The 15,532-nt window shown below is 42.7% G+C and overlaps 1 protein-coding gene across 2 annotated transcripts in view; it reads right to left on the reverse strand.

Moving 5' to 3' along the window:
* Window positions 1-15,532, reverse strand: part of UNC5C (unc-5 netrin receptor C) — a 348,264-nt gene that overhangs the window by 57,456 nt on the left and 275,276 nt on the right. For both annotated transcript variants that reach the window (XM_024574906.4, XM_024574905.3), the window contains exons 5-7: window positions 7,845-8,025; window positions 4,276-4,443; window positions 1,656-1,820 (exon numbers count right to left, since the gene is read on the reverse strand). In XM_024574906.4, the coding sequence (XP_024430674.1) occupies window positions 1,656-1,820; window positions 4,276-4,443; window positions 7,845-8,025 (514 nt within the window). The remainder of the gene's footprint in view (window positions 1-1,655; window positions 1,821-4,275; window positions 4,444-7,844; window positions 8,026-15,532) is intronic.

Raw genomic sequence — 15,532 nt, forward strand, 5'->3', positions numbered from 1 at the left:
TTGGAAGCAGCCCACATTTCTTTTGTTCTTTTTTGTTCCTGTTCTGCCCTTAAAAATCTTATTTTAAATTTATGCATTCAACTTTTATGTGTGCAGTTAGTCTTATCAGTAAAGTCTAATGCAAGAAGCAGGCATTAAATCACCCAAATTAGAATATAATACTGAGACAGGAGCATGAGGGGGAAGAAGAGGTGAGTGGGGGGGAGAGAGAGGGAGAGAGAGAGAGGGAGAGAGAGAGAGAGAGGGAGAGAGGGGAGAGAGAGGGAGACAGGGAGAGAGGGAGAGAGAGAAAGTTCAAATTTTGCTACTTTTTAATCACACAAATTAATTTGTAAACAATTAAAGAATACTAAATCATAAAAATGTTAAAAGAATAACTTTTGTGACATACGTTTTTATTTTAATCCTCACTCAAATTCATGCCTAGAGGAACAAACGCTGTATCTGGGTAAATGGTGAGTAGAACAGCTGTATTCTTTTCATTCTTGCATTTCAGGGACAAGCTTAGCCAGATGCACAGCAGCAGTCTCCAAATCATACCCAGAAGCTGTGCTTTTTACACTCAGCAGCAGCCATTTTCAAAGAATGGAACCTACCGTGCCCAGAAAAACAAAACGCCTATTGGATTTTTATTCTGTGTCAGCAACATAATTACTCATTTGTATTTTAAGTAACGTTTCTTTTTAAAGGTCCCTGTATGTGTAGACTTTGGAAGGTAAACAGGTCTTCATAGATATGGTAAAAATAAAGTATTTTATTTGGAAAAGCTTCTACACAAATATATTTGGTTGTCTGTATTCGCAAGTAATTTGTAACGTGTTATAAGAAATGTCAACATTTAGCTCCATTAAGATACAAAGAGAGTACACTGTCTGATCTATTCATCTGCATGGGTGTGATGGCAGAACAATTCTTAGTACCTTAATTCACGGTCAAGAGAGAGATGGTAGATTGTGCCCGTCTAAGGGCTCCTTTATGAAAGGGTAAGAATTTGTAGGTATGGAAATCAAACAACCATCTCATTAAGAAAACCTAAAGAACAAATCCATGAAAAAGATGAGGAGTATTTAGCTTAGAGCACCCATTATATTCCTGAGTCAATCATCTACACCCATTCAAAAATTTTATCTTTTATTAACATTGTTTCCTTTAAATAAACATACTTTCTAACAAAACCCATCATTTTTAAAGGGCTGTGAAGATGTTCCCGCTGAACTCTGGTAACTCGGTAAGTCTGCCTGCAGAAGTGTCTGCTGTCCTTGCCCATCTTACATATTCATGGCTAACAGCCATGAATTAGGAAGTCATGTGACTCCACGAGGCCTTTAGGGTGCCCTTTGGTACACTCTGACAAAGCTGAGCAGCGGTCCCCCGGTTTGGAAAGAATGGCAGCCCCACTCTAGAGATGACTAAATTATACCCTGCTCACGGGAAGGTAAATACTGTGTGTGTCATTTGCTAACTGGACACAGTTATTCCTTTTGGTTGCTGGGAGTTTACCTTTTTCAACTTGGGAAGAGACCTAGAATATTGGTGTATTATTGCATTCTTTTTGTTGTTCTAACAGTTTTTAATTTCTAATATTCCCTGCAAAGGATCCCGAATGGTTAGGCCCCACGTCGCCCGGCGTGTGCGGCTGGCTCAGACAGACTTACTCTGCATGCAGAGCCCGTCAGTGCAGTTCTTGGACTGCAAGACCAGCCCGTCGCAGTCCTTGCCTCCGTTCTTGGGGGCCGGCGCCGTGCACTCCCGCCTGCGCCAGTGCGTGCACTCGGTCCCACAGGTAGACCACTTGCTCCAGGAGGTCCACCGGCCATCCACTGCCACAGAAAAAAACAGTATCAGGCCACATGGACAAGGCGCCTCTTGAGGCACAGGGAGCTGAGCGCAAGTATAAAAACAAACCCAGCTGGAGAAAATGGGCCATCGAGGAGTACTGCATTTATTTCAACTGCTGGAAGTGGAGCATGCTCTGCATACATCCACTGGGCCCAGCGAACTCTCCTTACAGGCTGTGTGACTGTTTACTCACTGACCGAGCAAGGCAGCTTAGCGGGACACACAGAAGCAAAGTTGTCACCAACAGCTACATGAAAGTAAGTCAGAGTGGTGCCCCTTTCTCTGTCAAAGGAGAAGCCTTCGGATTTTGTATTGAAAACTAGGGGGCTTCCTTTTGGACCCCAAATTCCTTCATGTACAGTGTCACGTGGGCAGTGCAAGTAAACCTATGTGGGGGTAAGGAGAACAGGTTGGTAGTGTGGGGAAGAAGAAATCCACCTAGGCATTCACTCATCCATCCATCCGTCCACCTATCCATCCATTTACTGTTTATATCTGCTATCTGTCTGTCTGTCTGTCTGTCTACCTACCTACCTAAATGTCTATTTATTTATCTATCCATCATCTATGTGTATCCTATACACTATTTTTATTTTATTTTTTCATCCAGGCTAACTGATTTCCTGAGATCTTCAACGCCTTCTTGAAAAGACTATTTTCCATTTAGTATTTGATGATTCCATTCCATTATTTTATGATGTATATACATTTGTATTTTTATTTGAAAATTATATTTGGTCATTTTTAATTTTCTGCTGTGATTCAGTCATTTAAAATTGAATCCCTTTCTTCCTATTTTTGGTGGCTGACTTGGCAGTAATTTCAATGCTAATGAGCTGAAATATCTCGATGTAAAACCAATTTAAATTTCTAAGTTAAAAAATGTAAGGTAAATTTCACTAAGGTTGTATTTTAAAATACATTCATTAAAGGTTCTTTACATTAATAGGGTAAAAATATTGACAAACACTCAAAAATTTTTTCCTGAAATACATAAACAATTATGATTATCTAGGATTCAATGTAAATAATGTTAAATATAATTTGTCAAACATGTAATGTACATAGCATCCTATACCTGCTATTGAGAGAAATGATATTATTTTAATAGTTTACTATATGATTTCATAGTCAACTTATTGTGTAAATATATTATGCATAATATGTATAGAGACATAAACATGTGCACATGAAAAAATGATGAAAGCATTAGTGCTTCAATCCCACAGAGCTGCCTGTACGAGCAGCTCCCAGCTATCTGGAGAGAAGGCATCTGCTTTGACCTGGACCTTTCCAAATCACACACACACATGCACACACATCTACTTCAACCCAAGATGCTCAATGCATTTCTAATTGTGGGAGTCACCATCTAGATAAAATACAGAACAGTACCAGATAAAACACTGAAATTATAAACCTAGCTAAGTGTCAAAATTTGTTCCATAAATAAAAGCTCTCAAGGATTCAGTGTAGGATACTGTTTTGATATTTGGAAGTTAACACAAGAATATAAAATCTAGACAAGTTTTTCTTTTTTGTTCATTTCTTCAACCCATCTCTGAGAAAGTTTGTATTAAAGGATAAACTAGACAAAAATTAGGCAAAATAAAGGGAAGTAAAAAGACTGTGTTTCTAAATAATGAAATTGATAATGCAATAGCCACCTCAATGGAGTGCACTAAATTTATAAATTATTTCAAACACAATTCTGGCCAAATTTTCAATTTATTGATTAGGCAGTTTAGTGAGTTTTGGTTTTGGTGGATATTAACTTCAATTTACATAGGGACGAGAGCAGGTGACTATAATATAAAATAGCACAGAACGATGCTCAGAGGCAGAGGGATGCAATGTTGGCGAGTAACTCACAAAACAGGTGACTGACAGGGGCAGATGATGAAGGTCTGACTGCACTGTATTTTCAGAATCCGTTAGCTCAGGTGTCACAAAGCTCAGACTTCCTTTTAATTCATTCCAAATGTTTTATTTGCACTAGCCCAGAAACTGACACCAAATATCCAATATTTCAGTCTAAGACATTTTCTGACTCTCAGGTCCTATTAATGTGCGTGGCTTTCTGGAGATGAAGTGTTGCTATTCCGGCAACACGTGGCTTTCAATGCTGCTTGAAGCTCCTGAATCACAGAACCTGCAATCTTGGCTCCAGCAGTTATGTTTAGTAATAGAGAAGGATTATGTTTATAAATGTTTAATCTCCTGTTTTATATTATTTTCCATGTCTAGATAATAAAGTTAAGTACTCTTTGGGGGGAAAATATTTGATTTTCCAGCAATGTATGCATTCAATGATATGATAGAGTTAAATAATGTTTATCACACATTCAGGTCAAGGATAAGACTTTGTGTATATCCCTTAAAACATATTACTAGAAGGGGAGGAGACATTGGGAATGAGGACGCTGGTTTATTTACCTGGGCATAACGTGGTACAGGCTATTTTCTGCACGCTCTGCCCTTCGCAGAAGGCGCCCCCGTTGAGTGGCGCGGGGTTGGTGCAGGTCCGCGTGCGCTTCTGGTACCCTCGTCCACAGCGGCTGTTGCACACAGACCACTCCGTCCAGGTGGACCAGCCACCGTTTACTGGGAGGAGGAAAGTAATAAAATGCAGATTGAGTGTATGTGTGGGTGCACACAGACACACACAGACCACACACAGCACAGAAACAGAGAGCTATCTCCCCAGTGACTAGACAGTTCAAAGCTAGAAGGGACCTCGGACATCATTCCATTCCCAGTTTTATCGCAGAGCTGAAGAATCTAAGCACAGAGATAAATAAAGTGAATTACCAACATTAACTCACCTACTCGAAAAAGTAAATAGAATTTATGTTTTCCTTTCCTTGGCCAGTGTTCTTTTTAAAACAAAATACATCCTCTTGCCGAGGTAAGCTCCAAAAATTACTTTTGACAGCTTATCTCAAATAACAAATGTTTACATTCTGATGCCAAGGCTGGAGGTGGATCTGAAACATGGAAACTCAATAAAATCATTCTGTCTTTTCTTAATAGCAGATGATTAATTATTTTTCTTTAGCGCATATAAACTTTAGAACCTTTTAAGGAGTTTAAGTCAGTTTCATTAACTAGCTATTGAACCTGATTAAAAAATAAAGTCTTATGTTACTGGATTTTTTACTAATTGAGTAGCTATTTGATTGAATTGGCAATTAGCTGATGTATTTGAAATGAACACCGATTTGCATATAAAGGCTAATTATAGTGTTTGATGGAGATGTCACTACAGATGAGATTATAAAACCTTCACTCTAGCCCTGAGTTCTTATTTACCTCTGAGACCTCACCTTAGAAATTACTCTGATGTGTTTTTAGTACTTTAAAGATGTGAGTCTGTGACGTTTTTGTAACTGAGCAACGTCTAACAAAAGTCCTTTGCTGGTAGTCAGGGCCCGGCACAACCACCATGTGCACGTGCCTCCTGACAGTAAAGAGAAGCCTTAGCCACTGAAGTAACGCGAATCTTCTCTGTGCCCATCGCACGCCCAGCGTCTCCTTTCCAGAAACCTGTGCCCCAGGGAACAGTCATGCATGCGTTACCTTCGAGTATGTACAGACTCACACAAGGATTTTTCACAACAGTTATTTTTTATGTAAAGATCCTTGAAAACAACTCTAACGTTCAACAACAGGGAAATGGCAAAGGAACCGTGTACGTTCATGCGGTTGCCTCTCAGGCGGCCGTGAAGAGTGATGTTGTGGAAGTCTGTTTAGTAATAAATGGATATTTCAATATTATGTTTTAAGTCAAAAGGCATTTATCTCCTTTATTTTAAAATCTTATCTATGCGTAGAAAATATCAGTAGTATACATATATATATATCTCACTCTTTTTAACGTTATCTTTGGATGACAGGATGATGAGATTAATAAGTATTTTTTTCATTGGCCATTCTGTGCTTCCCAGATTTTCTGTATGGACGTATATTTTCAATCTAAAAATGACACTAACAAAAATAAACCTGTGCAACCGCCTCTAAAATAAAATCCTGGTTACATGTATGTTTTTCTGGTCAGCCAAACCTGTGAGCCTTGGACAATTTACATTGTGAGGCCCTAAAAGGGACAAAGAGTTGGCTGATAAGTAGAGTCTTAATGTTTCAAAAAGCATCTTAACCTGCCCAACTTGACAGGGCTCCAAATATTGTGGAATTATCCCTATAAATTTCTTACTACCGTATTGGCAAGCTGTTATTTAGGGTTATGTACACGTGTGTTGCTCTGCTAGGATTTTCATGAGAAATGAACAATCATAAACTTTTAGAGAAAAGAAAAGTTTCTGAAGATCCTAGGCTTATTCCCTCATTTTATGGAGAAGGTGGCAAGGGCTCCAAGCACCCTGCTTCAGTGACCCACAGAAAGTCAGTGGGTGGTAGAATTGGTCCACAAGACTCCAGACCCCTAGTCCAATGCTGTTTTGAACTCTCAATGCTTGTTACTTACATTTGATCCTTCCCAAAGACAATGTTTGGCTTGTAACTATTGATTACTTGTGATTATTGACTGCATTTATTGGATATTGAAAGTATGCTCTCCATAGGAGAAGAGATTTGCATGTGTGTTAAACACCCATGTGACCTATCCATGGATCGTCCGCCTTCATTAGTTATTTATCACTGGTATGTGCTGTGATGTGCCCCATTTCTCTTTTGCATTTCCAATGCTGTTAAGTTATTTAGTTTAGAAAAAGGCAAAAAGTAAGAAACATTTCATTGTGACTTAAGAAAGCAATTGCTTGCAATTCAACATAGTGATTAGCATGACTGGGAAATTAAACCTCGGAGTATTCAGAGAATTAAAGGAAGTACATGCCTCTGTCCTGTGACGCAAATGGTAGTTTAAAGCATTGCTACATTCAGCCTTTGGAACACCCAGCGGTTTCTGTTCTCAGAGCCCCCACAGCGTGAGGGCACATCCGTCCAAACCTACTGTCTGCTCTAAGTACCCCGAGCCAGCTATTTGATGGTGGCCATCACTCCTTCAGAGTCATCCCGATGCTAAGGCCCCTGGGATGTCATTGAACAATGAAGCGGCCTTGAAAAGCTTCCTTACGTTCAAAGTGGCAGTCGTGTCATTTGGGAGGTGGCATAACCTCAAAGTCCTTCACAGGGTTGTTCAGTTTCCTCTGAGACAATGACTCATCAAGAATATGAAGACCTACTGTGTGTCAAAACTGTGAGAAATGCATAAATTTACAGAGTTGACCCTTAGTGCATAAACAAGCTTAAGGATTACATAGCTGGAGACAGGGAACTACTCATGAAATGACTAGAAAACCACTGAGTTCTCAACCAGACAGGGAGATAAAGCATCAGTCGTATGCCGCAGCAAAGCTGGGTGGGGAACTGTTTACTCTTTCGGCAAAAATTGGGATAGGCTTAGAAATGAGATAGGCTGGGAAGGGCCAGAGAGTGGCAGGGAAGATTCTTGAAGACGTCAAGATGTAGAACCTTCCGTGTGGTTAGGATGAGGGCCACATGGCGAAGGCAGTGCTTTCTGTACTCTGAGTGCCCGGATGGAGGGTGTGAAGCAAGCTGCAGGAGGCTAAGGTTGCTGTGATGTGTGTGGGGAACAACCATGTCAGGTCCAGTTTATTGGGGGTCTTGCAATCACTGGACCAAAGAAAGGTTCACAGTAGTGGCAGCAAGCTGCTTTAAGCACCTTCTCTCTGAATTCACGCTAGATCTCGGTGGTCCGGGGTAGGGAGAGGGGAGGGCTTAGGAACGCAGTTGCACTTAAGTAGGTTTCTTCACTTTCCTATAAACTGACTGACAAAGGGCAAGGCATTTCCACGGCTAGTCTTTCTATGGGTATCTGGGAGGGAATTAAGCCTCACTGTCTATGCGAGAAGCTGGAAGAGGGCAGCAAGGGGGAATGAAAAGGAGCCTCGCGCTTGGTGTTTTAAAATTCAAATGAGAGCTGCACTTTGACACGAACCAGACTGAGGCCCCGAAAGCTCACTCACCATAGACGATGACAGTTGCTGTTGTGCTTTTCCTCTTGGCAACAATGTTTTTGGCCACACAAGTATAATTTGCAGTATCTGAGAGGCGGGCCTGCTTGATGATGAGGTTGTGATCAATAGTAATATAAAAATTCCGATCTTCAACAGGATCGATTATGTCTTCATTTTTCAACCATTCCACCTGAAGGTGCACAAGATAAACAGGTGATTCCCCCGTATGTGTGCCCTGACATCTGCCCGTCCTAATTGTGTTTTGCGATAAGAATAACACTGCTCTGTGCCACGAACTTCTGCAAACTGGGAGGAAGAAACTTTCTGAGGTCATGTGAAGTATCCATCACTCACCTGCCAAACATGTTGATTCTGTCTGTACTATGGTATTCTCAAATGTCAATGAACCCACTGGGTAATCCAATGTTCAAATTGTTTTCACTCTGCCCTGCAGGCAGGAACAGGCAATGTCCGCTGCCAGGTTCAGAGCCCAATCAAAAATAATAGGCTAAGCATTTCAGACTGAACTGAAACCTTTTGCTGTTTCAATTGTTTACTTTTGGCAACCTACCTGCAGCTTTTCAGAAAAGAGTATAAGAACTATTTGAAAAACTCGAGAGGCATCTTACACACCTTACAAATGAAACACCATTGGGTGATATATGTGTAGACTTGCTGAAACATATGGATTAAATTTCCCTGAAAATGCCCTCATTTTAAAATGCTGTAAACACATATTTGGAAATGTATCTAAGCCAAAACAGTTGAGGAAAAAAGGGCTTCTACCAACTCCCAATGTGACCCAAACAGCATGTGGGCGCACCCGAACCTCTCCTTCGGTGTATCACTAGCATCAGAGCTGTGGCTCGTGGTTTGCTTCTGGGGAACCCGACCTCAGAAATGAGTGTTCAAAATTATCAAGCTACATTTTTTCTATGCAATTACTATCAACTTAATAACAGCAATGTTATCCCTATGGAATGAAAAGAGGGAGATACATATGTACAAGCTGTTCTGTAAAGGATAAACTATTTCTTGTCCTGTAAACTGCTTCTTATTTTTTCCTCTTATGCACAGGTTTTTCCCATAAACAAAACAACATTGATATTTACCACATTTAAACCTTCCTTGCGTTAGTGTGGATGTGAATACAGGTAACCTTTAGCGGTAGGGAGTCAATAGTGTTGCCATTTTCAAAATCTTAAAGAGATTCTCTAGCACCGCAAGAGGTCTGGAAATTAATCTCTGAATCTGTCAGCGGGCTTGGGGCTGCAGAGCTGTAAATGAAACCTAACGCAGCGACTCTGAAATAATGCTCTTCTAATCTGTAGGAGCGAGGCCACAACTTAAAGGGAAAAACAAAAACCAACCACAATCCTGAAAAAAAAATGTATTAGAAAGTAGATAAGAGCAACTCTTTGTAATCATGGGAATTTTGAAACAGGAAACCATGCTTGGTATTTACACTAATGGAAGTGAGAACGAGAATGGAATCCATGTAAAGCAGCGGAGTTTTAGAACATGCATTTTGTTTTCGAATACAGACCGTGCATTCAGTCGGGGCCGTGCCTGAAAATAGTTGATCAGATGCTCATACTCTCATCACCTGGATTTTCTCAAAGTATGGCCCTCTGCCTGTGGCAATATGATCCTGCTGGCAGAGCAAGGGGGAAGGTAGCAAACTCACACTGTCGGAAATTGACAGTAATTGAAAGATGACATTGATCATTTTTAATCTAATCTTACCTAGGTTATCTACGCCATTCGGAAGAAAGCTTTCCACTTGAGAAGGCACTGTTGGGTTCCCCTGAGCTGGCCTTGGATCCATCCCTTCTACTTGAGTGTGGGTCTGTGCTCTCTGCGCTTTTGTTTCGGGAACCTTATACCCAATACTGTTTTCAGAAGGGCGGGTGTCAGGCTCCTGGACTCTGCCTGGAAGTGCCTAGGGGTTCCTAGTTTACCCTGCAATTTCCCCTCCACATTGTCTCACAGGGTGTGGAGAAAAACCTTAGGAAACCAGCCAATTCCAATGGAAATCTGAGGTGTTATTCCCCAGACTATCACTGCAGTGGATCAGGCTGAAAATACCTCCTGGAGACTTCCCCTGAATTCACAGTCTTCCTGGGCTTCCCTTTTCTCTCCTGCTTGCTTCGCCCACCACAAGCCTCTCCTGGGAGTGCATGCTTAAGCACCACTTGCATTCAAACCTTAGCCTCATGGTCTGCTTCTGGGGAGCCTGCCCTAAGTCGTGACTGCTCAAAACTATGGTTTCTTCTATGCACGTAATATCAGTTAACAACAGTGTTGTTCTCCTGATCAGAAATGACATCAAAAGTCCCAAGGGATACTGAAAACCACTTGTTTATTTGAAGAGATTATTACAAGGAGGAAAGAGAGCAACTGGAACAGTTGACAAAAGATTTTAAAAGACTTTACATGATTATTGAGTATACGGTCTTTACTTTTTATACATGGTTGCATTTTCCTTGGGTGTTTCTCACCAGCCTTGGAGCAGTGATTATGGCCTGAGCTCGGAGGACCCCTGGGAGTCCCAGAAGTGCTGGGGAAGCCCTAGGGCTCTGTAGGAGCTCTCCCTCCTGCCCAAACTCTAGCTTGAACCAGGGAAGCTCATCTTTGATATGTTTTCTGCATTGGGCTCATTTGTTTGCCTTTGAAGTTTGAAGAAAGTATCTAGAAAATATCTGTAGAAATGAAGAGATGAGCCCCGGATTTCTCCACCTTCGAGTAAGATCCCTCCTCTCTGTTCTCCCTGCCTCGATACTCCCAGGCATGCACCAACACCCTGCTTTGAGACCATCTCCTCCCTCCACGAGACAGGTCATCATCGCTCCCTCCCGTCCTAGAGTCCCCATCCTGCTCTCCACTTCTCCATCACCGCCCTCCAAAATTCTGAAAACCTCGCCATCCAGCCTTGGAACACAGTAGTGAAATCCTCCTAAAATCCTGTATTTTTAAAGATTGTTTTCTTCACTGTTCTCTAACTAAAAAACCTAGCTCCTCATGATGTTACTGTTTATTCTGGGTTCCTCTCAGATGGGGGATGTTCCCCAAATCCCACATACTGCTGTGCCTGGGGTCCCAGGCAGTCTCCTCCTTGTTCTGCATTGTCTATTCCAGACCGTTCTGCGCAAACACCTTTGCTTCGAATCTCATGCCATCAGATCATGTCACTGGTTCCTATATATTTTTAAATCATCTTCAGACCTCTGGACTCATAGCCATTTAATCCAGCACAACTTCTGTCATAATTTCTGATGATTTTAATAACAAAAGATGCCATTTTCAACACCTTGACCCCTCAGTTCCATACCCCTCCCTCCTGCAATGATCTTGACTTCAAGTCACTTACACTCTAGGCACATGGTCTAGGACAGAGGTTTTCAATCCTGGCTTCATTGCAGAGGGACTTGGAGAACATTTAGAATATACCAATTCTAAATCCAGCCCAGAGAAACCGCGAGGCACTGGTCAAGACTGGTTGAGCATCAGTATTTTTTAAACTCCCCTCGGGGCCGTAGTTTACTGCTAGCATTGAGAAATAACAAGCTAGATCATTGCCTTTCGAAAAATATCCTTGAACCAACAGCATCAATGTTACCTGAGATTTGATAGAAATGCAGAATCTCGGGCTCTGCCCCACACTAGATTTACTGAATCAACATGTGTATCATAATAACACCAGGGGACTTATACCCACATTAAAGTTTGAGCAGTACTGGCCTAGCTCTGGTCTTTACCACCAACTGCAGCCCCGCTTAAAACTCAGTTTTAATCATCCTCTCTTTTCACCGTTTTCTGTCTTTCCTGCTTATTCTCTCTCTAGGACCCCTATGCTAACAAACCTGCACCAGGACCTTTGCCCCTCACCCTCTCACGTTTCCTTCCTTTTTACCAAGCACAAATTCTGGTGTCTGGAATTCTCTGCATTATACCCTCGACTCTCTCGTCCCTTCCTCACTTCAAGGTGCTCACCTGCTCCCCATTCCGCTACTCCACCTTTTTGTCCTGGCAGTGAAAAATGGCTGTGGGCTTGTCTTATATTTATGATTGCGGAACTCAAGTGGGCCCTCACTTTTGCTGAAAAAAAAATCACACTATATGTCCATTGTGTGTTCACTGTCCACACTACTAGAAAGCTATTTTGCATTTTCTCATCTCGCTGTAAACACCACCTCCCCCTCCATCCTCACTTTCGGCTGATGATCAAGTTTCTCCATTGCTGAGAACACTGACAATCTTATCTTCCAAGCTCCCACCACCTGCCTACCCACCTCTACTCTGTACCTTCTCTCTTGTTGCTGGCTCAGCTCTCTGTGCTCCTGTCTGTCACCTTTATTTGTACTCTGCATTCCATCGCCTTCCTCTTACTCAATTCTCTTTCTCTTAAATCATTCATTTCCCCTTGCCACTGAATCATTTCCATTAACATGCAGACATACAGTTATTTCCCAACTTAAAACAGAATCTCTCCCACTCATTTCTGCCTCTGTTACCCCCACAGTTCTCTGATCACCTCACAAAATGCCTTAGAATGGTTGTTTATATTCGCTCTCTCCGATTCCTTTCCTCTTGATTGCTACAGAATCTATTGTAATCCGCCTCCACCTCCACCATTCCACTAGAGCTCTCCTTTCAAAGTCAGCAATTACTCTCACTGTTAGATGTGCTGATGAGTCTCAGTGCTCTGCCTCCTTTTCTCCGCAGCAGTTTCTGACCACTTGGTCCCTCCTTCCTGCTCTCTTGCTTTCCCTGGACATGGCACTTTCCTGGTTGTTGTCCAACCTGACCCCATCCCCCATGGTTTCTGTGGGCTGAGGTCTATTCCCCTCTGTGGACTCCATCCTTGGACCTTTTCTTTTTTCTACCCATATTTACTTCCTCGATGAACTCATCCAGTGTCAAGCAAGTGACTCCTAAATTTATCTCCAGTCCAGACCCCGCCCCTGAACTCCAGGTTCATATATTCAACTGCCTTCTTGCAATTCCACTCAGTTGTCTAATAACAACCTTTTGAACTGCCCTTCCAAACCCACTCCTCCCACAGCCTTACCGATGTCCGTTAATGCCAGCTCCCCCCTTCCAGTTACTTAGACAAAACCTGACACTTGGCCTTGACTCTTCCCTTCCTCTCCCTTTGCCCCTTTAAGGCCAGAGCAGCACATTGGAAACTGACAACTCCTCATGCCCTCACTGCCACTCTACTTCTGGTTCACGTCACCATCATTTCTGTCCTGGATGATTGCAACCACCTCCTGTCTTACCTGCTGCTTTTCCCCTTGGCCCTCAGTGGTCTATTCTCAAAAGAGTAGTCAGAGTGATTCTTAGCCCTGAGTCACATTGTGCTACACCTCATCTCCAACCCTCCAGTGGCTTGCTGTCTTGCTCAGTGTTAAAGCTGAAGTCCTTAGAAGGACCCAAAGGCCCTGCATCACCAGGACCCCTGCCCTCTCTGAGATCACCTCTTTATAGTCATGCACCTTAATGACCAGGATACATTCTGAGAAACGTATGCTGGGCAATTTCGTTGTTGTGCGTCCATCATGGGGTGCACTTGCGCAAATCTAGCTGACATAGCCCACTACACATCTAGGCCATATGGTGTAGCCAATTACTCCTAGGTTACAAGACAGTACGGCAGGTTACTGTGCAAACAACATGATAGTAAGTCAAGCACAAGAGAAAATGATTCAGTCAAGAGATGCAGTAAACACGAGATGTATGAAGCTGCTGCTGGCATGACGTGGTGTACTGTTTTATGGCAAATATTTTTGGTAAGTAGAAAGAGTTTGCTCTCAAATAATGACAAAACTGTGGTATAGAGTTACTGGTTAAATACATAACCAGGAACGTAGTTGTTTATAATCATTATCAGGGATTATGTGCTGCACATAATTGTGTTTGCTCTGCTTTTATATGACGGGCGCATCACCACAAGCCCGTGAGTAACACCTTGCACCGCAACACCGTGATGGCCGGGGTGTCGTGAGACGACAGGAATGTTCTGACTCCATTGTAACCTTCCGCAGCCACTGTCATAAAGGGGGTGCGTGGTTGACCTAAACGTCACTATGGGGCACATGACTGTACACCTTCCCTGTCTCTCTTCTCTTTAGCGTGCTGGCTTCTTTAGTGGTCCTTCTGCACATCGGGCAGGGGGCGGGGGGCGGTGCTTCTGCCTTGGTAGTTTTGAGTCTGCTGGTGTGCCTGCCTGGAATAAACATTCTCCAGTTATCTGCATGGTTTGCTTCCTTCTCTTCTTCAGGTCTTTACTCACGTGTCATCTTTTCAGTGAGTCACTTCCTGACCAGCCTTTAAAACTGCAACCTTTCCTTATGTGTGTGTCCCCAGTGTCTCCCCATCTTTTCCTTTATTTTCTCCATAGCACTTGGCATCTCGTATAGTCTGTATTTTACTTATCTCTTAGTTATTAATGGTCTCCTCCACCAGGATGTAAGCTCCATGGGTTCTGGTCTGTTTGACCATTGTTCCATTCCTGGAGCCTGGAACTGGAATGTGGGAGGTGCTTAAGTAACACCGCTGAATGTCTGGACAACGAGATACAGTGGGATCAAGTCTGTTTACACGCACACACTTTTAGATCTCTACAGAGTTGGTGCTTTAACTGTCCGAATTAATATTAAATGTATTTAGTAAGGGACACCTTAAACATCCCTTCTCAGTAAGTTCTGTCTCAGGTTTAGAACACAAATCTCCACTGCCTAAAGAAAAACCCTACAGAACTGCCCTGGATACCAGGTGGACTCATGGGAGAAATCATGAGACAGCGGAGGGCTGTCCCAGAATTTTGCCGAGAGACGCTCAAGGTTTCTCTGCCGTTGCGAGGTTGAAGTGTCCTGTGGCCAGCATGTTTTAGCTAAGACATCTTTGCAAGTGGCACATCTCTCCAGCCCACATTGTACCTATACGTTTGCTAGAAATTTTTTTAAAACAGTGTTTGAGTAATTATTATAGATTATTGTAGATTTTCATCTAGTAAACACAGAGTCTAGGACAGGGGTGTCAAACTCATTTTCACCAGGGACCACATCAGCCTCTCGGATGCCTTCAGAGGGCTGAATGCAACTTTAGGACTGTATAAATGTAAACTACTTCTTAACAGTTAAGCGAGAGCTCGGCGCTGGCGCCAGGTGGAAACAAGGGACCGGGCAGGATAAAACAAGGTGGAGGGCCGGCTTCAGCCCTTGGCCTTATGTTGCCACCTGTGGTCTAGGAGATCACAGTGAACTTGAGCCTACAACACAGCTTCCCAAGAATTTTAATTTTCAACGAAGAGTTACGCATCTTGTGATTTCAGCTACATTCCACAAACACTGACTACCTACAGAGTGCTGGGCATTGTGTCAAGGGCTGGGGGACAACGAGACAAATCAGGTAAGCGCTTGCTTATGGGGCTCTGGCTAGAAGACAAACCTATAAACAAATAAGTACAGTGTGAAAGAGAAACCACAAACATATATGCAGGATGAAGGTAACTCGAGGTTTAAGTAATGTGGGGAGATGACAGTTGAGGAGGAAATGTGTGAACTACTTTCTGAAGGGTGAAATTTCGCTTACTGGGAAGTCAAGGGAGGAAAGTGGAGGATGAGGGCATTTGAGGAAGAGGGGATGGCACAAGCTTGAAGCCTCTTGGGGAGCCAGGGCCCCGCACAGCTGGG

This window comes from Desmodus rotundus, chromosome 4 (genome assembly GCF_022682495.2).
Source record: "Desmodus rotundus isolate HL8 chromosome 4, HLdesRot8A.1, whole genome shotgun sequence".
NCBI classification, from domain to species: domain Eukaryota; kingdom Metazoa; phylum Chordata; class Mammalia; order Chiroptera; family Phyllostomidae; genus Desmodus; species Desmodus rotundus.